Source organism: Pseudorasbora parva, chromosome 8 (assembly GCF_024679245.1).
Source record: "Pseudorasbora parva isolate DD20220531a chromosome 8, ASM2467924v1, whole genome shotgun sequence".
Lineage (NCBI taxonomy): Eukaryota > Metazoa > Chordata > Actinopteri > Cypriniformes > Gobionidae > Pseudorasbora > Pseudorasbora parva.
Window position 1 is genome coordinate 9,875,708 of NC_090179.1, and position 27,025 is coordinate 9,902,732.

Below are 27,025 nucleotides of genomic sequence, written 5' to 3' on the forward strand. Positions count from 1 at the left end.
TTTTAAGCCTAGGCTATTATTATAACGTTAAGCAAAAAGTTAAGCCCCCAAAGTTAAAATGACAAGTGATTAACAGTTTAGCACTCTAAGTTATTATTATTATTATTATTATTATTATTATCATTATTATTAGTATTAGTATTAGTATTATTAGTATTATTAGTATTATTATTTTAAGCATATTGTTGGCCTACTATTAGAATATAACTGAATAATAATTGATTTCTAAATTATTGCATATATAGGAAATGCTAAAGTAGATAGCCAACTCAATGAAACTAAATAAACTAACACGAAAAACATTGTTGTGAATGTAGGCTATTATATCAGGCAGCTACCTGTGTCCTGTAGATGAACTGCCTTCAGGGTGAACAATACATCTGTGAACAACCCCATTAAATAGATTTAAGGAGGAGAAAAGTTCTTTTGTGACAACATTCCCCGATGCGCTTTTTGGGCCCCGCACCTTTAGCTCTCACTGGCCCTAAGCATATCCTGCATGCGGGCGCATCATGTGACGCACACCTGCGGGACCCTGGAAGACCAGTGGCTGACGGATGGGTGTGGAAAATACACGGTCATTAATACATATAAAAGTCGATCATCCAAATATCTAACACAATGTTTAAGATTATATCTGTAATGATTAAAAAAATAAAGAACTGGACAGGCCTACAAACAATGAAAAACAACTTATCAATATAATAATGTTTTTTCCCCGTCGTATTATTATTGTTATTGTTGTTATTATTTGTTAAAAAAATAAATATAGCTCCATTGTTTTATTCATGTAAATGTTCAAATATCCGCGCAGTCCTAAAAAAATTAACTAACGGCCTCTATCATTAACTCAACGAGTATTTGAAGCTTTAAAATACTGTTTACTTAACGTTATAGGCCAAAACAACAAAATATGTTTTCCATAAACACTGAAGAGCTCCATTGACAAGATGAAGGTGTCAGGCACGCCCGCCTTTCAGCGCGCAAACAGAGAATAACGCTTTATATTAACTTTCATTATTCACACACATTGCTAAAGTTTCATTATCTATAATTTATTAAGAATTAGCTATTACGTAGAAAAATAGGCTATTTTTATGTGCTCTTAGACTTTCGTTTATGTAAAATTTAATCGTGCAAAAACATACATTTTATAACTGGGGCATTTGGTAAAAATTCGATTAGTTTCGATCACCGTCGTTGTGCATTTGGTTTCTCAAATGTGCATATTCACATATTCAAAAAACGCATACAGCATTATGTGGAAATAATATTACATAATGTAACACATTTTATGTAAAAGCTAAATTTTCCACTTGCTTTGTATTGTACTGCAATTGTTGGACAAGGCGAAATTATTCATATGAAGCACCAGATGCGGGCAATACGTTTATTTGACAGGGTAATATTTTTTTTATATAGGTTTAGGAATCACGAATAGCTTACATTGTACGAAAAACCTTTTTAGATTTTTAGGAATTGTTTTCGACAAAAATTATTTATTCATTTATGCAGGAACTTAACTCATTAAACTATATATCAATGCTTGTATGAACGCGAAGAAGGTTAAATATTAGTCGAAGGCCTGAAATGTAGTTGGCTAACCAGTTGCAGCACTCAAATACACATAGATAATCTTGTTATATAATAATAATAATAATAATAATAGTAATAATAATTTTAATAATAATAACAACAACACAATTATGTAGCCTATATAAATTATAAAATCCAAAATCAGTGTCATTTTGACAAAGAGTTTATTAAAGAATAAAAAGTAGAGCTATTTAAAAAAAGATCGAAAAGTGCTAGTTAAACATGGCCCCAATGTGTCACAGACATTCAAAATATTTCTTTTTTTCTTTTTTTTCTTCTTTTTTTTTTTACAAAGTAAATACAAAACAGTCCAAACTGGCAGTGCTCTTGCCTCGACGAGACCCTCAGTCACGGAAATAAGAGGCCAAAACACAGGTGTACAGGTTGTGTGTGTGTCTCCATAGAGCTTGGGTTTTTCTACCTGTCCAGAGCTCCAATGCATCCTTAAACATTCAACAGCACAGAGAATCAAAACATATTATTTTGGGATAGGGTTCAGAACCCAATACTTCACTCCAAAGTCACTGACAGAATGTTGTGAACGGTTTCAGGTAAACACGATGCAATTCCATGACGCTGGAGCTGATACCTTCTCCATCATCTTATGACTGAACAGTTTATACACATTCAGAACATAAATGTCCACGAGTCTCCCGCGAAGAAAAAATGTGGCCGTGCTTCCAAAATTTGAGGCTCCTGTAAAAGGTTTTCCCTCGTATAAGACCACGCGCAATTTCTGAAATGTCTTTATGCGGACATTAAATACGCTGGACCTTGTTTGTATTGTCTTTAAGCGGGTAAGGTATGTCAATCTGTATATATCTATATATCAATTCGCGCGTGCAGTGCGGAGTGTTTGCTCTCGTGATCCCAGTACGAGCAGTGCATCATGGAGAGTTCCGCGGGCTGGCGCGAGCAAGCGAACTGCAGCCCAGTCCCGTTGCCGGTGGTCACCGGAGGAGGTGCAGCCGTGGCGGGACTCAGCTGCTGCGCGTGAGGGAGCGCGTGAGGGTGCGTGTGGTGGTGGTGGTGATGGTGGCTCATGCCGTTGTAAGAGTTTACCATGCCCGGAAGACCTATACTCTGCACGCGCGAGTACGGGTTGTACGACGACGGCGCGGACAAGCCTTTTACGTTTACGGGACTCACGCTCCCGCTGCTCATCTGACAGGAGGTGTATGGCATGGGCCCAGGAGACCACGAGTTATTGATAAACCCTGACTGCAGGTATTTGGGCGGGGAGAGGTAACCGTACCCGTCGCCGCCGAAAAGAGATTTGCCAGGCTGGAAATGGGTCGGCGGAGGCCTAAACGGTCTCTTCATGCGCCGTCTCCGCCGGTAGTTGCCCTTTTCGAACATATCCTCGCATGCCGGGTCCAGGGTCCAGTAGTTGCCCTTTCGCTCGCCGCCACCCTCCCGAGGCACCTTGATGAAGCACTCGTTGAGAGACAGGTTGTGTCGGATGCTGTTCTGCCATCCCTTCTTGTTCTTCTCGTAGAAAGGAAACTTGCTGATGATGTACTGGTAGATACCGGACAGCGTGAGACGCTTTTCCGAGCTCTCGCGGATCGCCATCGCGATTAACGCCACGTAGGAGTACGGCGGTTTCTGGGTCGGGTCGGATTTGTCCGGTCCCTTCTCAGGAGGAGTTTCGTCTTTTGTTCGGTCTTTCTCCGCTGAGCTCGAGGTCGTGTCCATGAGTATCACGCCGTTATTCTCAGGGCCTGGGTAGGTGGCCATCATTGCGCACGCAGACCTGCACCAAAACAAAACCTTGCTAATAAAAACAGTTCAGCAATGCAAACTAGCCTTCTGTTGATGGCAGTCGAACTCGTCCGACGACAATATTGCCAAGAGTTTTTTAGTTTTAAATATAGGCTATATATTTCGTTTCTTCTTTTTGCATGTGTGTCAGTGTTAAAGGTTTTCGAAAGCTCTTGCGCGTCAGAGTTTCTCCTCAACTGGAGATACCCCTGGAGAAGGAGGGCAAATTGTGGTTTGGATTCTCCGTAAGCCCGCCTTCTCTTTCCCTCACACACTTCCTCACATTCACACACATTTGATGCGGTAGGGCATAAAGCTTCCTGATTCGTATTCAACTATTTTGCCTCATACCTACCCTCTAAATTCTGAACTATGTCTCTCACCACGTCAATTGAACCAACAACTGGAAACCGACACAGTTTTAGACATAATTAGTTCATATAGCTAACAGGTGCAGGAGCCGTTTTCGCGCAGTCAGCCCATTTTAAAAATACAACCAGAAATCGCCATCAGAAAAAGCGATTTAATGAAAATGAATTATTACGGTTATTAGCCTACTACTAATATTATTTGTTAGTAGCCTTGTAGTTAATACAGCTCATCACCACCAATTAGACCAATATCTTTCAAGTACACCTCCTTTTGGAGTAACTTGAACCTTACAACATTCATGTTATATTCATATTTAGTGATTTTCTTCCATATCATGATGTGACTTGTATCACTCTTGTATTTGGCTCATACTTGTTTTACATTCTTGTATTTTTCTGAGTTATTCCTAATATGTCTGGGAATAGTTCTAGTCAAGCATATTTTCAGTAAGTATACCCACTTTTAGTAAGAAAGTCAAGAACATGGGCCCAAATGATATAAAGGAAAAATCAATCACTCAGCATGGGATGTGTTTTTAAAATGTTTTTATTTATTTTTTGCCTCACAAATGCATCTAGACTAATTCTGAGTGCGTGTGCATTTAAGGATCTGTATCTGAACAAAACTCTTACAAATGTCAATATTTAGCTGAATATGACAGAATTTACAGCTTCCAGCGCCCAATAATTTGTGCATGACCTATGTTAAGTAGCACGTAAATAAATTGACATAACATGACGGATTTCCTCACTTTTTGTTCATAAACTGATGGCAAAACACGATAAGCGCAAATTAAACGTGATGGTGAAAAAACGGATTTTATAATTCGTAGTCTTTGCATGCCACGCCTACGTACTAGGCTAGTTAAAGTTGAAAGAGTTTAATTTATAGCTGCATAAGTCTACTTTACTATTAGCCTATAATTAATAATTATAATTGTAATGACAACATGTTTATTACTAGGCTAATGTGATTCATTTCGCACGTTTTGATAATACAGTTAAAATATAAATAATAGTATAATACAGCTAACAAATATAAATAATAGGCCTATACAGGTAAAAAACAAACAAACAAAAAAACAGTGCCAGTGTGCGTAATTCTCCCTAAACATGTATGGTGCTTTTAAAACATGGTTTATGTTTTTTTCACAGGTCAGTGGCTGCCAGGTTTTTAATGCGTCTTGGCCATTTGCCTATAATACAACATCAAGTGTTTTATCTTCAGCTTTAAAGCGTGTGTCCATGCAGCCAAGTGATATCCGCAGACATCTTTATACAAGCCAATTAACCAAATCATGTCACATGACTTACATCGTTAGGTTACTATTCATTTATAATCTCCATCTTAGCCGCAGTTAACAAAAAATAAAAATAAAATAAATAAATAAATGAAAGCACACTTTTGCAGATATGTATTTATTTTATTAATGTTTTATTATTATGATTATTGTTGATTTTTGCATTCGCATTCTTTAGCACCGTTTGTGCTCTGAAGCTGTTATATGCGCTGTGCACTTGTTTGTTAAAAGGCAAAAACGTAATTTAAGATCTTAAAAGCATAGCACACACTATTAAAAAATGGTGCAGGGGAACCACCTTTAGTGCTACAGTACCATATCTTACCAGCGGCACCTCAGTCATCCCAAAGAACCGGCGAAGAACCGATGAAAAACCACTAAAGCACCAAGATTTGTGGTTCCCATATTATTACGAGCCAAATAACCACTTTTAGTAGGCTTTTATACAGCACCATTTTTTTTAGAGTGCACAGTATAACATAGTATCCTACACCACCGTTTAAATAAACATGGGAGAACGTATCATGCATATCATTGCATGATTAAATTCCCCATGGTATTAAAAAAAAATCATGTAAAAGTTGGCACTGCAGAAAAAGACGCATCTTAATAATATTAGAGCTGCAATGTCGGAATGTAAAGGTTAAATGTTGTAAAGTATATTATAATTGAGTCTTTATTTTTAAGTTCCGACATTTACCCAAATAAAACCCAGTTCTCTGTTAACCACCGTTAACCATTTTGCAACTCCATAACAAAATTATTAAAGCAAATATTCGTTATAGGGTTAAGTGTTAAGTAGCTTGCCTATTTACCTTCTGGGGACATTATTGAGAACATTTCGAAGAGGTTGCAACACGGTTGTGGAAATTAACTTAACTGTCCGCGTTATGTGTATGCCTATATTGTACACATATTTGTATATTATATGCTACTATACTATATAACTACTAATAGTCTGTAATAATAAAAATAACAAGCCGTTCTTAGCATATAGCCAATCAGTTACTTTTGAACAACAAAAACATCCTCATCAACAACAACAACAACAACGACAAAAACGTGTGTTTTGATGATCTATGCGAATTATGCACTTAAAATGTATCTATATTCGTCCGTGATTTTTTTATTTCTTTAAATGAACAATAGTGACATGTTCAGAAAATTCAGCTGGGAAAACAAAGCAATTGCTCTTAAAATATTCTGTCCTGCCATTTTAGAAAAGGCTATAATCGTTTTACCGTTAACATAAGCTAAACAAAATATTTTGTTTCATAAAATATCTAAATCACACATTTTCTTTTAAAAATAAATACAGACATTCCTAGTTGTAATAACTCACCAGTTTTGCTAGCCCCCGACACGAGCTAAAGACTTTCAAAGATAGCAATAAAAATGCTCTTTCAGGTGTGAACAAGATCCATCGTTTGTCACGGGCTCAGTGAGGAGAAAAATAGCGAGTGTGTGTGGAGAGGGAAGGAAGGAAGAGGGAGGAGAAGGAGAAGTGTATAAGTTTGTAATGCGTACTTATAAAGACAAGCTGTCACCCAGTATTATACTTTGAAAAAAATATTAATACAGAAAATGCCTGCATTTTCTGAAATGAGTCATGGGGTCTATGTTCACACACACGCGCGCGCGCGCACGCACGCGCACACGCACGTTTGTTTTTGTGAATTGTGGGGACTCTCCGTAGGCATAATGGTTTTATACTGTACAAACCGTATTTTCTATCCCTCTACATTACTACATTACAGCTAAACCTACCCATCACAGAAAACTCCACAGTTTATTTCTCAAAAAATATACCTCATTTTGTATGATTATAAGCCTTTTGAAAAATGGGGGCATGGGCAATGTCCTGTCCTTGTAATACCTTTCATACCCATGCCATTATTGTGTCATCAGGTTAAGGATATGGCCTAACTCAACCCTTACAACTAAACAAAACTAGACACCTGACTATGCTCAGATATTCACTATATTAGTGAGAAATATTTGAATAGTAAGTACGTTATACCTGCGATAAACTTGCCAATCCTGTCACATCATCATTGTCCTTGCTCCGGCATCAGCTGTTTGGGCCTCCTTCCACCTCCCCAACTCTTGACTTGAAAGGGGATTTGACTTGACTCTTGATGGTGGACCGGGGTCATCATTGGCACTCTGGTCTGGTCACCAACATAATTTAGGCATCTCATTACCATACTCATCATCCAAGCATTAGCAGTCCCACTGGGGAGGGGGGTATATATCTAAGCTCGGGTTAAAGCTGCTTTCTTGAGCCCCTGCACTGCCGACAGCAAGCCAAATAGGCTTAACCTCATTAGCTTAAAGTGTATATGAGCAAACAATCTTGGGAAATCTGAGTAGACTAAGACTAAGACATACTGTACTCACTCTTGCCATTAATTACAACGTGTTTCTGCAAATACACAAGTGCAATAACACAAGTGACTCATGTGACTCCCGATGTTAGTTCACTTTAAAATGAAAATGATCCTGATTTACTCACCCTATTTACCATCCTAGATGTATATGACTTTATTCTCTCTGATAAACACAATCTGAGTTATATTAATAAATATCCTCTTCCAAGCTTTATAATGGCAGTGATGGGGTCCAATGATTTTGAAGATCAAAAAGCACATTCATCATCATAAACATGCTCCACACGGCTCCAGGGGGTTAATAAAGGCCTTCTAAGGGAATTGATGGGGTAAAATATCTAGCCAACTGGCATGGCGTATGATGTAGCGCAAGCGTTTTGAACTGGCAGAGGCGTTACACTTTCGGCATAAGTTGAATACAAAAAACTCCAAGATCAATGGACCTCAACACTGCCATTATAAAGCTGGGAAGCATCAGGATATTTATTTATATAACTCAGATTGTGTTAATCAGAAAGAAGAAAGTCATTTACACCTAGGATGGCTTAAGGGTGAGTAAATCATGGGCAAAAATGTATTTTAAAGCAAACTACTCCTTTAAGTCTCTAACCCAAAATACATTGCTTAATCTGGTTATGAAAATCTGGTTAATGCATTTACATGGAAATTTTACAAGGAAAAAGGGCATGCAGAGAAGTGAAAATGGAGGAACGGAAAGAAGGATTAAGACGGAGGGATGTTCTGCTGCTCCTACTGTGACAGGTGGACATAATCAAAGGAACACACACAGATAGTCTCTCTCTCTCTCTCTCTCTCTCTCTCTCTCTCTCTCTCTCTCTCTCTCTCTCTCTCTCTCTCTCTCTCTCTCTCTCTCTCTCTCTCTCTCTCTCTCGGTCTGTCTTTCAGTATATCCCATTGTATTGATCATCTACAAACATTTAAAATCAAATGCTTATTTATCTATGCTTAGTATTGTGGAATTATATATTGTACAGACATTGAGATGGTGGATGAAGTTGAAAGTCTGCACTATCAATTTGACAATTAAGAGTAAAGGCAGTGGACATTACTATCATATAAATAGATTAACTATTTTCTGATATAACTTAATCAAAATATATGATCAATTATACAGTATTATCACAAGTTATTTCTGCACTAACAATGATATAATTACTAACACACAAATGCATTTACATGCATGAAGAGAAAGCAATAGCTTTCACAGTTGACATGTTTAAATCCTTTTAAACATCCTTTTGAAAAGTTAATGGACCAAAAATATGCAGGTATAATTCAGGTGAGCGAGGTGTTTGTACGGTGGGGCGGTCTTCACCTGACACCCCTATGAGCTGCAGTTGCCAAGCGACCAGAGAATGTTCTTGGTGCGGCCACATTACAAAAGGCATACATGTGGGTGGGTATGATCTTATCGCATCATGTCTCCACGACAACAAGAGACGTTAATGCAGCCATGACACTGCGACCGTGTCAGACAGCTGTCTGACTTTTTATAGTTCTTCTCATCTCCACATCTCTAATCATGCATTAATTTCCCTATTAATAATTCATGTAGCTTTCTCTCTGCTAAAAGTGTCTAGTTTTGGGTGCCTAAAATTGTTGTAGTATAGTATAGGTGTGAAAATACTAGCGTTGTAGTCAAGGCCGCATAATCCAAAACCAGAATGTGTTTGAGACCAAGAGAAGATCTAGACTTTGAGGGGTTGAGACCGGTACTGAGACAAGACCAAGACATTGAGGGGTTGAGACTGAGACAGAGACAAGACCAAGACATTGAGGGGTTGAAACTGAGACAAGACCAAGGCATTGAGGGGTTGAGACTGAGACAGAGACAAGACCAAGACATTGAGGGGTTGAGTCTGAGACAGAGACAAGACAAAGACATTGAGGGGTTGAGACAGAGACAAGACCAAGACATTGAGGGGTTGAGACTGAGACAGAGACAAGACCAAGACATTGAGGGCTTGAGACTGAGACAGAGACAAGACCAAGACATTTAGGGGTTGAGACTGAGACAGAGACAAGACCAAGACATTGAGGGCTTGAGACAGAGACAAGACAAAGATATTGAGGGGTTGAGACTGAGACAGAGACAAGACCCAGACATTGAGGGGGTGAGACAGAGACAGAGACAAGACCAAGACATTGAGGGGTTGAGTCTGAGACATAGACAAGACCAAGACATTGAGGGGTTGAGACTGAGACAGAGATAAGACAAAGACATTGAGGGGTTGAGACTGAGACAGAGACAAGACAAAGACATTGAGGGGTTGAGACTGAGACAGAGACAAGACCAAGACATTGAGGGGTTGAGACTGAGACAGAGAAAAGACCAAGACATTGAGGGGTTGAGACCGAGGCAGAGACAAGACCAAGACATTGAGAGGTAGATACTGAGACAAGACCAAGACATTGAGGGGTTGAGACCGAGGCAGAGACAAGACCAAGACATTGAGAGGTAGATACTGAGACAAGACCAAGACATTGAGGGGTTGAGACAGAGATTGAGACAAGACCAAGACATTGAGGGGTTGAGACAGAGACAGAGACAAGACAAGACATTGAGGGGTTGAGACCGAGGCAGAGACAAGACCAAGACATTGAGAGGTAGATACTGAGACAAGACCAAGACATTGAGGGGTTGAGACCGAGATTGAGACAAGACCAAGACATTGAGGGGTTGAGACAGAGACAGAGACAAGACAAGACATTGAGGGGTTGAGACAGAGACAAGACCAAGACTCTGAGGGGTTGAGACAGAGACAGAGACAAGACCAAGACTCTGAGGGGTTGAGACCGAGACTGAGACAAGACCAAGACATTGAGAGGTTGAGACAGAAACAAGACCAAGACCAAGACTCTGAGGGATTTAGATAGAGACAGAAACAAGACCAAGACTCTAAGGGGTTGAGACTGAGACAAGACCAAGACTCTAAGGGGTTGAGACTGAGACAAGACCAAGACATTGAGGGGTTGAGACAGAGACAAGACCAAGACATTGAGGGATTTAGACAGAGACAAGACCAAGACATTGAGGGATTTAGACAGAGACAGAAACAAGACCAAGACATTGAGGGATTTAGACAGAGACAGAAACAAGACCAAGACATTGAGGGGTTGAGACTGAGACAGAAACAAGACCAAGACATTGAGGGGTTGAGACTGAGACAGAAACAAGACCAAGACATTGAGGGATTTAGACAGAGACAAGACCAAGACATTGAGGGATTTAGACAGAGACAGAAACAAGACCAAGACTCTAAGGGGTTGAGACTGAGACAAGACCAAGACATTGAGGGCTTGAGACAGAGACAAGACAAAGACATTGAGGGGTTGAAACTGAGACAAGACCAAGACATTGAGGGGGTGAGACAGAGACAGAGACAAGACCAAGACATTGAGGGGTTGAGTCTGAGACAGAGACAAGACCAAGACATTGAGGGGTTGAGACTGAGACAGAAACAAGACCAAGACATTGAGGGATATAGACAGAGACAAGACCAAGACATTGAGGGGTTGAGACTGAGACAGAAATAAGACCAAGACATTGAGGGATTTAGACAGAGACAAGACCAAGACATTGAGGGGTTGAGACTGAGACAAAAACAAGACCAAGAGATTGAGGGATTTAGACAGAGACATTAACAACAAAAGTCATCTTTGCACTGCAGAGGTGGCACAGAAGATGCGTCTGAATTGGTAAATTACAAATGCATAAATAATGCTGAGAATAATGTTTTTTTAAATAAAATTTTTGCAATCATGCTCAAATTTGTGAAAACAGCTCTTTTGGTCTCGTGATATTGCTTAATTATACCACATTATAATATAATAACCCAGATTTCATACAAGTATTTTTTTTAAACAATATCTAGATTTTTGTGAGCATTTGTATACATTTTGTTGACATTTTTGTCACAATCCCTCATTAATTTATGAACCGCAATAAATAAATCAAATTAGAAATAAGCTATTGATTGCATCTGAAGCAGTACATTTTACATCCAATCACATTAATGACCTTAATTAATAAATCAGACAATGCACCAGCAATTTAGTAATAACCCAATAGTTGTGGTCTTGACTGGTCTTGTAATATAATCCTGAGTTATCTTACTATGAGACAAAGCACAAATGTGTTTGAGACCGAGACAAGACCAAGACCTTCAAAAAATGGTCTTGAGTACTACAACACAAGCAAATACTGACAAACATTTAACACAGAAGGAAAGTTCTGTTCATTGAAGCTCTTCTGACAAAATGCACTGATTTGTTCAAGCATGTAGTGAGAAAAATGTATTTGTGAAGTGTGCTGTGCATATGGTTATAAGCGATCTTATTTATTTGCACATGTGATTGAAATGGTGTGTGTATGTGTGTGAGGTCTTTGCACACAGTGTGGAGTAGCTTCCTGCAGGAAAAGAAAAGTAAAACAGGACGTCTTCAAATCCGCAGGGAAAACCTCCACATACTATCTCACTCCTTTTATTCACTACATCCCTCAATCATTCTGTCTCCTTCGATCTTTCCAAACCCTCAGTATGATATTCTTGAGAGTTAATTTCTCTGTTTTCATGTCCTGCTTTCACTTATAATAAAACTTCTGAACATACAGCATGTTTCAGTGATGTTCATACCATAGACTTGTATTGTTCTTACATAATAATAACTAGAGAAGCAAAACAAACAGACAGCCTTGTCTAAAAATTGTGGGAGGTAAAGTCTTGAACTCTAAAGGTTATTTAGGCCCAGTTGAAGGTTTTTCGGCAGTCTAAAGGAAGATTCAATGTTTTGAGGATTTAAGTAATACATTTCATAACCTGTTAGAAGAGAGATTTGGAGGTTCAAAACATGGTTGTTAAGATGCTTCTGGCGATCCATGCTAAAGCAGTTGCTAAACACATAACTAGGATTGTGACATTACAATCAGAAATGCTAGTGGCTACAGTACTAGGACCAATATTGGCCTTATAAAACACCATGGGACATAACATGGATTTCTGTATAAATGTATAAGAGAAGAAATGTTGGTAACACTTTAGAATAATGGTCTGTTATTAGATAACTATGCATGAAGTAATGCAGTAATGACTAATGAGTAGCACTACATCTATGGCATGGTGTTGCCTCCAGGCAACATAGTCTGTTTTAGATTATTCTTAATTAAATGAAACACCAATGTATTGTTCAAACCTATCCCCGGGAAGAAGAACTCAAATACTAATTAATGAAAGTGTAAAAAAATGGGTCACATGACCCACAGGGGTCCATTTTGTGTCCTGTATCAGTCATGTGCACAGGTCACATGGCTCCATATTTTCTCCATTGAAAACGGCATTTTTCACTAATTTCCTGTCCAGATAATCACCCACAAAAATATTAGTCACCTTCACTGGTTAGTAAAGAAGTATTTTCAAGACCTTTACATTATATACCATCAAATGTTTTAGAGTAAATAACAAAAAACTGTGTGTTGCCTCAAGGCTACATTGTACCACAATGGAATCGCGTAAGGCCATAGCATACACACTAGGTTGGATACAAAAACAGCATATTAGTAAGGAAAAGAGTTAGAATTATCTAAATATATCTGCATTTCATTTTTGAACAATATTGTAATGCATGTATAAAAATAGTAATACACATACTATAACTGCTTATATTATGATCTGCACATTTTCTATATCACTCAAAAAAGGTATAAAACACAACTGATAAGGGTGAGGATGAGGTGTCGTGTGATGAGGAAGATGAGGCCATAGTGACAATCCGGCAGGGAGAGAGTCAGGGTGAGATCGAAGATAGAGATGAGGTTGAAGATGGTTATGATAATATGTAATGATAACTTGATGTGATAACTTGATGTGATGGCTTGATGTAATGGTTTGGTCAAACATGTGTTCCACGATGGTACAATGTTGCCTGAGAGCAACAGCTGAATTTGAAATATCACTTTTTATTAAATATGAAATTTGTAATATATTATAAACTGGATAAATGTGTTTGTTCAGGTCTCTGGTTAAAGAAATTGATTTTTTCAATGAATATATTAATTTTTTCTACATGAAAACGTAAAAAGTTTAAATTTGTCTGTTGTGGTACAATGTTGCTTTGAGGCAACAAACTTTTAAAAAATAAATAAAAATAAAAATAATGATTTTTTTTTATTGCTATTGTTAAAGTGTAAACTTCAGAGAAGCTTTTAAAGGCAACCATGGCAGCCCACCATGAGAAGGACACTTGTTAACGTTTACGGCTATAGTGTTTCACACTGACATCTTTATCATCCACATAGTTTGGACAACCTCCATGAAACTGATATCTTTATCAGTGTCTGTTAATGAAAATGATCAAAAATGCAGTAATGTATGTGCATGAAAGTGTGGGCTGTTTCTCTTGTAGAGTGATACTTTAAGAGTGTTTAGGTGTGTGTGTTTATAAGCATAATCGGGCCCAGATGAGGACTGTTTACTGTGGACTCTTGGCAGATGAGAGCATTAACAGGTAATTGTCTAATCCCTGCCAGTCTCTTTGAAATGGGGCTAAAGTTTCATTCGTTGGGAGTAATCCTGCCTGGCTCAGGCTTTGCATCTCCGCAGCAGATGAAGATGGTCCTAGATATAGATGACATCCGGGATTTAGCCCATTAGTGCCATATCATAATGCAAAGCTACGTACAAGTAAATAATTCACAGCAGTTGGAACAGAGGTTACATTTTCCAAGATTTTTAATTTAGCTACTGTAAAAAGGGATCAGTTGACTTAACTTAAAAAAAGTGAGGAAACATGTTTCCTTAAAAATATTAAGTAAATAAACTTCATGCAAAATTAAAAAAAATTAAGGTATGTGGAATTGTCAGCTTCACTTTTTTTTCCAATTAGGCATGACGTTTATTACTTAATAATTTTAAGGCAATGGGTTTCCTCACTTTAAAAAAAAATGTAAATCCCCATATCACTTTTTTTTTTTACAGTGCGCTGTAAACCCTAACGAATTGTTTCACTGTTTTGAGTTTTATAAACTTGTTTCGTTTAATTTAGACAAACTTAAATTGAACTGAAACTGGGCTAGGATTTCTATTTCTCAGTATGCTTTGCCATGACACTCAAAAGGGAGACTAAATGCCAAAATTAGGTGTTATATTATGTTTTCCCCCCAATATTAATATGAAGTGGGGGATTTGGTAATGATTTGCTATGCTAAATTCAACCCGATCACATGTAAATGCGTACAAATAGAGTGCAATGTTGTGGAATGTATACGCCAAAACTCATTTTGGCGTGCATATGATACACATTTTATGGCGTGTATATGACACGCTCTTGGGTAGGATTAGGGTGGTGGGGTGGGGGGTTCACACTTATAATATGTCATAAAGTGTGTCTTATATGCACGTGAAAAACAGCGTGTCATATGCACGCTAAAACATACATTCCACAACATTGCACACTCTTACTATTATACGCATTTTCGTGAGATCCGCCTGGCTAAATTAGAGGAGTTTCTGTTATGTGTTTTTATTTATTTATTACTATCATAATGACAAGTGGAGCATTAGCTAATGTTAACTGAGCCTCATTGTAAAGTGTTATGATAATTGAATATACTACATGATAATACGAATAGAATGAATTTACTCAAATATTTTAAATTAAGAGCAATTAAAATGTTTGAGTACAAAATTTTTTGCGTAGCTACACTTTTTTTGTTGGTTTTTGTTGGTTAAAAAAGCAACAAAAACTTAAAAAAGTAAGTAACCTGGTTGCCTTAAAATTTTGGCAATTATTTTTTTTTTTATTGAAATAAAACATTTGAGTTGATACAATGAAGGAAATTTGTTTAATAAATAGAAACTCAAAATATTATTGTGTCTGAACCACATAAAACATTGGATAAATCATTTTGGCATGTTTTACTGCATCATCAGAAATAAAACACACAATTACCCAATATGCTTACAAAATCTTTTAATAATATATTTTTTAAAAAGGTTCTCGAATCTCGAAATTTTTTCATTGTATTAATTAAACATTTTAATTTCAATGAGCTCAAAATTTTAAGGCAACCAGGCAACTTTTTTTCTAATTTTTTTTTTTTTACAGTGTAGCATATGCACGCCAAAATGACATTGCACACTCGTACTATTTATACGCATTTTCGTGAGATCTGGCTGGGTTAGGTGCTTCAGTGTTCTTCACATATCATTTCCCTCTGATTTTAGGGATAGTTTGGTTAGGTTTTGACGGTAGGGGTGTGCGATCGGAACCAAGGCTGCTGTAAATATCTGCGAGCACTGTTGCAGGCTACACAAACTCAGCTGAGGGGAGGAGCTTGCAGACTGTGTTCAAATAAAGGGCCATAGACAATAAGTGAAGCAAATGGAAAAACCTTTTTCACCCCGTTGATGTCCTCTCCAGAAAGGGACAGTTGGTGTACACACATAAGGTTATAAGGTTTGGGAGGGAACAGAGCCACTAAATAAATGTCTGGCCGCCGGACCCCCAACACCATAACTGGACTAAACCCACTAATAACTCTCTCTCATGCCTTCACTGAGTATTACAGTGAGGACACCAGAACCCCCTTTTTTGGGCAGTTCTCCCCTATATGAAGACTATTAAATATATTTTATTTGGTTTAAACTGCTAGGCTTGAGGCCACACCAACTTTCTGCCTGAAAGCATGTGGACTGAACGTAGATGAATGTGCAGCGGTCACATGGTACAACACTCTAAAAATGCTGGGTTAAAAACAACCCAAGTTGGGTTGAAAATGGACAAACCCGGAAATTGGTTTGTTTGAACCCAGGGAATGGACCTATTCAAACAACCCAATTTCTGCGTTTGGTCTATTTTCAACCTAATTTGGGTTGTTTTTAACCCAGCATTTTTTAGAGTGAAGTCTTAGCTCTCAGACGATTCTCATCTTACATGCTGTAATAACGAGCTCTACGAGGACGTGGATGCTTTTTGAAAGTTGAAATCACGCAATTGCTGTAAATACGACATGACTTGAACATCACACCTTTAGCTCCAACTCCAATTAGACACATCTAAACCAGATAATTCCAGTAACTTGACAAAAGTAGTATGTCCAAGTTCACAGTATACTCATAAAACAGTAAAAAGTGCCCGGATGACTTCTTTTCCGGTGAGATTCTGAAGTGCGCATATTAGGGACACTTTACTATCCCATGAGGCCATGAAAGAGGATTTATGAATGAACAACTGACTCTGTAGGTCACATGCAGAGGCAGACAGTGTTGAAGTACTTTTACTTTCCAAGTAATTTTGTAGTATTTTGAAGTATAGTAGTTTTTCTTTGGAAAACTTTTACTTCACAACATTCCAAAACATAATATTGTACTTTTTACTGCATTACATTTCATACTGAATATCATGTAATACTTAATTACATAAAAAATGTAGTACTGTATAATTTTGCGTAAGTAAAAGTATAATTCATATTTTTACTTGAGTAAGTTTTACAAGTTAAAAAGTACTACATTATTAGTAAGTATTAAAGGTAAGAAAAAAAACTTTTATTTATGACACTTTTAAAAACACTGATAATATATACTTGAAAAATTTACTTGAGTAGAAAATAAAAATAGTCCACTACTGTCCGCCTCTGGTCACATGATATTACAACATGGCAAATATAGTTTGTCCAGATTAAATTCATAATACATACATTCATACTATATAGAATATACTTTTTAGTGCTCGCATTTATTCAAAGTAAATACCTACTCAAGAGAGGATGCGATTGTGGACACACATTTCTTCATTATTACTCACGTCCAGGCTGGTGTTTTTAAAATATATTTGAATGATTTGTTTCAATGATCAATGCACCTGTAAAAAGTTTATAAAACCTACTGGTAACACGTTACAATTTGATTTAATTAATGCACATCCATCTTTAAAAAAAAAAAAAAAAAGGGTGTGGATTGTGAATTGCAAATTGTGTGAACTGTGTGAACTATGTGAACACAACCTTTATTTAATTAAATAAAGGGTGTGTCTTTCTTTTTTTATTAATATTGGTTAAAGCTAGTTAAATACAATTATTTATTGCTTACTTTACAGTGCATTAACTAATGTTAAGAGATGCTACATTTGACTTAAAAGCATATTAGTAAATGTTGAAAATAACATTAACATTAAAATTAATGAAGATTATTGCTCACTGTTATGTTAACTTATTGAGTTAACTAATGCTAACACACGAAACCAGGATTAAACCAAAGAGAATAAGATGTTTATATTCTCCACATCGTGTCACAGAGACGAATTTGCAAAGATTTCAAACAAACTTCTTTCATGTTGACATTATGGGATATTGTTTGAAGAATTTTGAGGAAAATGAATTTAATCCATTTTGGAATAATGCTGTAACAAAACAAAATGTGGAAAAATGTAAGCACTGTGAATACTTTCCTTATGCACTGTATTTGTTAATGAGGGGTTTGTGGACACATCATCGTTTTTGAAAAGTATATGTACTGTGTTTAAAATGTGATACTTATAGTAATTAATGGGGATATTATTAAGTATTTCCATGAATTAGATGTATAATATGGGCAATGAAATATGTAAATATTTATATGCCTCTACATAAGTCTACATAATAAGAATAATTTTACCTTTCAAATAAATCTCTTTAACTGGGATTCTGCTTGTCTGTCATCAGTTATTAAATTAGTAATTCAAATTTTAAACAGAATAGTTCATTTAGTATTTTACAGTAATGACAGTTTTTGAATACTATAATCTAAATATGAATAAGAATGATATAAGTAAAAGTTCTTACCCCAGTAAGAACCATCTTGCAAATTTTTACATTTTGTGCTATAACATCTTAATTAGCAAATGTTTCTATTTATTTCCTATGGTGAATGATGAGACATTGGCTGATGCATCATCATTATCCAGCACATGCTAAACTTAATCTAAATATGCTTCCATTTAAAAGTAAATCCACATTGTTCTTCCCCCATTGTGAAGCTGAACGACAAGAGAGCACTGTAAGAGTATATAGACCAAACTACTATAGGCTATTTCACGTCTTCTGAAGACATTCACTAGCTTTGAGCTACTTTCATTATTTAACTATTTCTTGAAGTGCTTGTCTTTTTTACTTTATCAGTTTATTTCCTCATACTGCAGGCACACAGAGGTCAGCAGTGTAAATGTGTAACAGGGTGTGTCTTCTCTGTTAATTCCCTTCTTTCTCTTTCTCTTTCTCTCTTTAGAAACACACACACACACACACACACACACACACACACACACACACACACACACACACACACACACACACACACACACACACACACACACACACACACACACACACACACACACACACACACACACACACTGCCCCTAAACCTACCCAACACAGACACACACACACACACACACACACACACTGCCCCTAAACCTACCCAACACACACACACACACACACACACACACACACACACACACAAACACACACACACACACTGCCCCTAAACCTACCCAACACACACACACACACACACACACACACACACACACACACACACACACACACACACACACACACACACACACACACACACACACACACACACACACACACACACACACCCACACACACACACACACACACACACACACTGGCCCTGCCCCTAAATCTACCCAATCACCGGAAACATTCTGCATTTTTACTTTCTAAAAAAACTCATCCTGTATGATTTATAAGCATTTTGAAAAGTGGCTTGGGGAATGTCCTTACATTTCACCCTCTCCTTGTAATACCTGTGTCATTATACACATTTGTGTCCTAATATTTCAGCAAAACAAGCACACACACACACACACACACACACACACACACACACACACACACACACACACACACACACACACACACACACACACTCACACACACACACACACACACACACACACACACACACACACACAAACAAATGCACGCACGCATGCATACACCCAGCACACAGCCCATGTTTTCTTTTTGCTTTATTAGTGTTCAGCTCCCTCAGAAAGTGCCTATAAAGGAGTGTGTGTTTGGGTGTTCACTTCAAAGCCACAAGCTGTGAGCCCTTTCCTAAGGGAAGTGTTGTTCTGTGTTTGTTTTTGGGACAATCCTCAGAGGCTTTTTTAAAACCTTTTAGATTTCGGAACCAAAGCTGATTAAAGCAGGCGGGGGTTTGTCAAGCCGACGGCCGTCATTCGGCACTCCTGCCCAGCAGGAAAAGCCTATCAGAAAGCCGGGGAGGATCTGAAACATGGCACGAAAGGCAGCCAGTCTCACTACAAAAAGCATTAGCATTACAGTAAAAAGCATTGCCATTTTCATCCTTCATGTGCGACCCAATGTCATATTCTCTGATATATGGTACTTTATCTGTCATCTGATTCCAAACTCATCTTCATTGTCATCATCAAACAATCACACTTGAAATCATCACCGTTTGTCCCATTTTTAATGACCATCCATAACTGACTACAGTACGTTTGCATGCACCTTCATTATGTGATTATGATGAGATTTAGGCAATATTGCTATTCAACTTCTTCTCATGTAAATACTTTGATCAAAAAGCTGCAGTCCGTAAATGTTGCCTCTTTGTCGCCATCTCTGTTTGAAATCTGCAATTGCAGATATTTGTGGAATTATCATCTTTAAGTGGGTTGTGCATCGGCTCCTCACCTTTATTTATGTAGCGCTTTTTACAATACAGATTGTTTCAAAGCAGCTTTACAGAAAAATAATGCAACAAAGTTTGTTCCGGCAGTACAGCAGATATAGAAGAAAATAGTTTCATAGTTCAGCGTAAAGCTACAGTCCGTAAATGTTGCCTCTTTGTCGCCATCTCTGCTTGAAACAATTATAATAATTTGTGGAATTATCATCTTTATGTGGGTTATGAATTAGCGCGGATGAATCTGATGGTTTGAGGAGTTTGTGTGGCTGTCATTCATTCACCGCACCTCTTTGAATATGACCAAAGCAAGAATTTTCACCAAAAAATGTTTTGCAATCCGCCATCAAAATTATGAATTTAAAGGGGTACTTCAGTGCTGGAAAGATGAATCTGTATTTAAACTGGGTCATTATTGTAGTAGAAATGTGAAATTATTTTTGAATTTGGTGCCTTCTAGACTGAGAAAAGACAGAAAATGTATTTTTGTCTCATGGGGATGAAAGACTACACTTTCCCAGAATGCTTCGCTGCCCTGCGAGGCCATTCCCAAAGCCACCGCTACTGGATTACTGAGAACAGACGCTACAATTAAATACTGAACGTGTCTGTTCAATATAATGATCAAGTCTCACAGCACTAACGCTGCAGGAGTCAGATTACATTTAATGTCATAAATGAGCTGATGAGATGAGAGCTGAGGTAATCGACTACACTCGCGGCATACATTCACAACGAGTGTTCAGTCTGGTACGTTTTTAGTTCATGCCTTTGGAAGCTTAACTTTCATAGAAATTAATTTTAGTTAAAACACTTACATTGCTTAGCATCCGTTTAAATGAATGCCTGCTGCTGCGAGCTGTGCTCTGAGTGTGATCTCCATTCCCCCGCGCGAGTTGAAAACATGCAGAAATGGCTCCCTCTACTGGCTGTAGTCTTTAGCCTTTGGACAAACATTCCAAAGATGAGGCAAATATCGTCAATTTGCGTCACGGGAGGAATTTTTCCAAAAATAAAATGCATAAATCTTTTGTCTCAGGGGGATATGAGAGGGGAAAGCACAATCATTTCATTATACTCCAGGGTTTCTACTGATACAAAGCCGTATGCTAATCGCTGAAGTAACCCTTTAATTATTCCATCTGCTGTGAGAGAAGGCTATAGTATAAATGATCCGCCACCTGCAGCATCCTCATATGCGATGGCCTCGAAACTAATCAAAGACAATCTCAAGTTTCCCGCAGAAATCCACCAGTCTCACTCAAATTATAACACATTATTACAAGCTTACCGTTGTGAATCAGGCTAATGTAAGGAGATTGTTTTGAACACTGGCTGGTCATGTACTTCCTCAAATGGATTTTTTGACCAAAAAAAGTTAAGTACTGCACCTTTAAGTGCAATAAACAGGCATACAAACACTTTTATCACATAACATACAGTGATAACGTTGTCATGCGCAGCTTCATAAACACAGACGCCTTTTTCACCCCATGCTGAAGAAAGTTTATGTAACAGCATTGTGCAAATATGATATTCAAAACATCGAAAGAAAGACATTTTAGGCCCGTCACTGAAAAAAATCCAATATATCCATAGAAATGTGCATTTGACTTGCATTTGACAAAAACAAATGGCCATGCCACACACTTACTGTATGTGAGTTCATCGTTTGTGCTTTGCATTGGGGTCTGTGGTGAAAAATAACCACAATTCATAGTGAAAAATGAATGATTAAAAGTGAAATTGCATTTAAATGGGAGTGCAGAGATTTGCTTGAGTCATGTCAACATCTTACTGCGATTTAGGTACTTGCTCTGCTTTTGTGTGTGTGGATTAAACCACATCATTGGTATGTAAATGTAGTCAATATTTAAATAAAAAAGTAAAAAATTTTAATAAAACAGTTCTACTGTGGAGTGCAGTAAGTGATGAGACAAGAGACGGAGATGCGTCGAGTCAGCTTTACTAACACTTCAACATAATTTTCCAAACTGTACAGCGAGCAATGTAAACAACTGTCACACAACGTGAAACCGGAACTTCTCTCCCGGAAAAACCCGCTCCCTTAAAGGGGCCCGGTCTGGGTGAATGTCTCATACCGTTTAACTTGTAGGTCACCACACAGGCCCCCCCAGAATTCACCCCATATAACAGGCCCAGCCCGAACAGGTACCCCAAACCGAACAGTCCAGCTCCTCACAGTCCCTAAGAGTCAACGTATAGGGGGGCGGACCAGGCGGCCATACTGGCTGCGCTTAACAGGAGGGGGGCAAAGGGCCAGGGGCGGGGCAGGGACAGTGCTAGGGGCATGAGCCGTGGCCGAGGCTGCCGCCGGCGGGCGCCCTCTCCTTGGGGGTTGGCCCAGCTGAATGGGTTCACCAATATCCACATGAGCAGGTTTGAGACGGTCTATAGCCACCCGCTCAGGCCTACCCCCCATATCCACAACAAAGTTCTTAGACCCTCCGGCCAGGACACGGAAAGGCCCATCGTAGGGGGGCTGCAATGGTGTGCGATGGCCGTCATGGCAGATAAAAACATACTTGGCTGATGGTAAGTCCTTAGGCACGTAGGGCTGGGGGAGGCCATGGTGAGACGTTGGAATAGGGACAAAGGCCTCTGCAATTTTCCGGGACACGGCACGATGGGAGGCAACCGACCACGGGGCCGTGGCATCTGGAAGGAACTCCCCTGGAACGCGCAGGGGCTGGCCATACACCAGCTCGGCCGAAGAGGCCTGAAGATCTTCCTTAGGGGCGGAGCGAAGGCCCAGCATGACCCACGGAAGATGGTCAGCCCAGTTGTTGTCCGTAAGGCTGGCCCTGAGCGCAGCCTTCATGTCCCGATGAAAGCGCTCACAAAGTCCATTGCTTTGTGGGTTGTAAGCTGTGGTACGGTGGACCTTCACCCCCAGGACTTCGGCGAGCGCCGTCCAAAGCTCTGATGTAAACTGCGGACCTCTGTCCGAGGAGAGGTCTGACGGTGTGCCGAAACGGGCCACCCAAGACATAATGAACGCCCGGGCTACTTCAGCTGACGTAATGGAGGACAGGGGACACACTTCTGGCCACCTCGTGGTCCTGTCGACCATAGTGAGGAGGTAAGTATAACCACGGGAGGGGGGAAGCGGGCCCACCAGGTCCACATTCACATGATCAAAACGTCTCTCCGGCACTTTGAAGGGTGCCAAAGGGGCCTTGGTATGACGAGTCACCTTTGCGCGCTGGCATGCAACACAGGCAGCAGCCCAGGCCCTAACGTCCCTCCGTAGGCCTGGCCATACGAACTTGGCCCCCACCAGCTTGGTGGAGGCCTTCCCCCTGGGGTGGGAAAGGTTGTGGATGGCGTCAAAAACCTTTCGCCTCCAGCTAGCAGGTACCATGGGGCGCGGTTGGCCCATGGAGACGTCACAGAGGAGTGTAGCGTTGGCCGTGTCAAACGCCACATCTTCCATGAGCAGCGCCGTAGGGGCTGTTCTGTAGGCTTGCACCTCAGAGTCCGCAGCCTGCTCCTCAGCCATGGCTGCGTAGTCAAGGCCCAAGTGGACAGACCCAGTGATCGCCCGGGAGAGGCAGTCTGCGACGAAATTGTCTTTGCCAGCCACATGCTGTATGTCAGTAGTGTATTCGGAGATGGCAGAGAGCTGGCGCTGCTGTCGACCAGACCATGGCTCCGAAGACTTGGCCATGGCGAACGTCAGCGGCTTGTGGTCAACGAAAGCCGTGAACTGCCGGCCATCCAACAGGAAACGGAAATGCCGAGTAGCGAGGAAAATACCAAGGAGTTCCCTGTCGAAGGTGCTGTACTTCCTCTCATTGTCATGGAGCTTCCTGCTGATGGGTTCACCAATATCCACATGAGCAGGTTTGAGACGGTCTATAGCCACCCGCTCAGGCCTACCCCCCATATCCACAACAAAGTTCTTAGACCCTCCGGCCAGGACACGGAAAGGCCCATCGTAGGGGGGCTGCAATGGTGTGCGATGGCCGTCATGGCAGATAAAAACATACTTGGCTGATGGTAAGTCCTTAGGCACGTAGGGCTGGGGGAGGCCATGGTGAGACGTTGGAATAGGGACAAAGGCCTCTGCAATTTTCCGGGACACGGCACGATGGGAGGCAACCGACCACGGGGCCGTGGCATCTGGAAGGAACTCCCCTGGAACGCGCAGGGGCTGGCCATACACCAGCTCGGCCGAAGAGGCCTGAAGATCTTCCTTAGGGGCGGAGCGAAGGCCCAGCATGACCCACGGAAGACGGTCAGCCCAGTTGTTGTCCGTAAGGCTGGCCCTGAGCGCAGCCTTCATGTCCCGATGAAAGCGCTCACAAAGTCCATTGCTTTGTGGGTTGTAAGCTGTGGTACGGTGGACCTTCACCCCCAGGACTTCGGCGAGCGCCGTCCAAAGCTCTGATGTAAACTGCGGACCTCTGTCCGAGGAGAGGTCTGACGGTGTGCCGAAACGGGCCACCCAAGACATAATGAACGCCCGGGCTACTTCAGCTGACGTAATGGAGGACAGGGGACACACTTCTGGCCACCTCGTGGTCCTGTCGACCATAGTGAGGAGGTAAGTATAACCACGGGAGGGGGGAAGCGGGCCCACCAGGTCCACATTCACATGATCAAAACGTCTCTCCGGCACTTTGAAGGGTGCCAAAGGGGCCTTGGTATGACGAGTCACCTTTGCGCGCTGGCATGCAACACAGGCAGCAGCCCAGGCCCTAACGTCCCTCCGTAGGCCTGGCCATACGAACTTGGCCCCCACCAGCTTGGTGGAGGCCTTCCCCCTGGGGTGGGAAAGGTTGTGGATGGCGTCAAAAACCTTTCGCCTCCAGCTAGCAGGTACCATGGGGCGCGGTTGGCCCGTGGAGACGTCACAGAGGAGTGTAGCGTTGGCCGTGTCAAACGCCACATCTTCCATGAGCAGCGCCGTAGGGGCTGTTCTGTAGGCTTGCACCTCAGAGTCCGCAGCCTGCTCCTCAGCCATGGCTGCGTAGTCAAGGCCCAAGTGGACAGACCCAGTGATCGCCCGGGAGAGGCAGTCTGCGACGAAATTGTCTTTGCCAGCCACATGCTGTATGTCAGTAGTGTATTCGGAGATGGCAGAGAGCTGGCGCTGCTGTCGACCAGACCATGGCTCCGAAGACTTGGCCATGGCGAACGTCAGCGGCTTGTGGTCAACGAAAGCCGTGAACTGCCGGCCATCCAACAGGAAACGGAAATGCAGAGTAGCGAGGAAAATACCAAGGAGTTCCCTGTCGAAGGTGCTGTACTTCCTCTCATTGTCATGGAGCTTCCTGCTGAAAAAGGCTAGCGGCTGCCAGGCTCCGCCCACCCACTGTTCACACACAGCCCCCACGGCATAATCAGAGGCATCCGTGGTAAGAGCAATGGGGGCGGTTGGAGATGGGTGCGCCAGCAGAGCAGCGTTGGCCAGTGCAGTTTTGGCAGCATGAAAAGACTCTGTCATCTCTGGGGACCAATCCAACACGTCTGCCGGTTTTCCACCCCGCAAGGCGTCGTACAAGGGTCGCATGAGTTGGGCTGCATGGGGGAGGAAACGGTTGTAGAAGTTCACCATGCCCAGAAACTCCTGCAGGGACTTTACAGTGCGCGGGCATGGGAAACTGGCTACGGCGTCCACCTTAGCCGGGAGGGGAACGGCCCCCTGTGGGGTGACATGGTGGCCGAGGAAAGTGATGGATGACCGGCCAAACTCGCACTTGGCCGGGTTGATGATGAGACCATGCTCACTGAGTCGGCCGAACAACTGCCTGAGATGCAACAGGTGGTCGTCTGCGGACGCGCTGGCCACGAGAATGTCATCCAAATAAACAAACAGGAAAGGCATGTCCCGCAGCACAGAGTCCATAAGGCGCTGAAACGTCTGCGCTGCCCCCTTGAGGCCGAAAGGCATCCGTAGAAACTCGAAAAGGCCAAAGGGCGTGATGACTGCTGTCTTGGGGACATCCTGCGGGTGGACTGGCACCTGGTGGTAACCACGAACCAGGTCCACCTTTGAAAAGATGGTGGTGCCGGCCAGGTGGGCGGAGAAGTCCTGTATGTGCGGCACAGGGTACCGATCGGGGGTGGTGGCGTTGTTCAGGCGACGGAAATCACCACAGGGACGCCAACTGCCATCAGCTTTGGTCACCATGTGCAGGGGGGAAGCCCACGGGCTGTTGGAGCGTCGCACAATGCCGAGGTGCTCCATAGTGGCGAACTCCTCCCTGGCGATCGTGAGCTTGGCAGAGTCGAGGCGTCGGGGCCGTGCGTAGACTGGGGGGCCCACCGTGGTGATGTAGTGCTCCACGCCGTGCTTAGCCACAGCCGATGAGAATGTGGGCGTGGTGATGTCTGGGAACTCAGCCAGTAGGTGTTGATACAGGTCTCTGGTGGCAAGCGTATTCGACAGACAAAGTGCCCCCGGCCCTCCCAGCGTGCAGGGGTATGAAGCAAAAGAAAATGCGTCGATAAGGCGGCAGTTTGTAACATCCACCCACAGTCTGTAAGCGCAGAGGAAATCTGCCCCCAGGAGAGACGTAGATACAGCGGCCATGACGAAATCCCAGCCGAAACGCCGCCCGCCGAAACATACTTCCACATACCTCGTGCCATAAGTACGAATGGGTGTGCCGTTAGCGGCATCCATCGGGGGGCCCTGCCCGCCAGCCATAGTATCCACAATTTTCGCCGGCAGGATGCTGCGCTGAGCCCCAGAATCAACCAGCAGCCGCCGGCCAGACAAGGCGTCAGTGATGAATAACAGCTTGCAGTCACGGCCAGCACCCATAGCTGCTAATGAGCGCCGGCCCTGGCTTTTCCCTGGGCTCCAAAACTGCAAGGCTGACGACACT

The 27,025-nt window shown here is 41.5% G+C and overlaps 2 protein-coding genes across 2 annotated transcripts; both read right to left on the reverse strand.

Moving 5' to 3' along the window:
- Positions 1 to 1,790: 1,790 nt before the first annotated feature.
- On the reverse strand, positions 1,791 to 6,504 carry foxl2a (forkhead box L2a). Its single transcript, XM_067451565.1, has 2 exons — positions 6,375 to 6,504; positions 1,791 to 3,352 (listed from the first exon to the last, which is right to left on the reverse strand). Exon 2 carries the CDS (start codon positions 3,337 to 3,339, stop codon positions 2,419 to 2,421), a length of 921 nt encoding a protein of 306 aa, XP_067307666.1. The 5' UTR covers positions 3,340 to 3,352; positions 6,375 to 6,504; the 3' UTR covers positions 1,791 to 2,418.
- Positions 6,505 to 9,131: 2,627 nt separating this feature from the next.
- On the reverse strand, positions 9,132 to 26,961 carry LOC137084454 (uncharacterized). The gene is made up of 3 exons (XM_067450724.1): positions 25,928 to 26,961; positions 22,402 to 25,840; positions 9,132 to 9,908 (listed from the first exon to the last, which is right to left on the reverse strand). Exons 1-3 carry the CDS (start codon positions 26,959 to 26,961, stop codon positions 9,132 to 9,134), a joined length of 5,250 nt encoding a protein of 1,749 aa, XP_067306825.1.
- Positions 26,962 to 27,025: the final 64 nt, after the last annotated feature.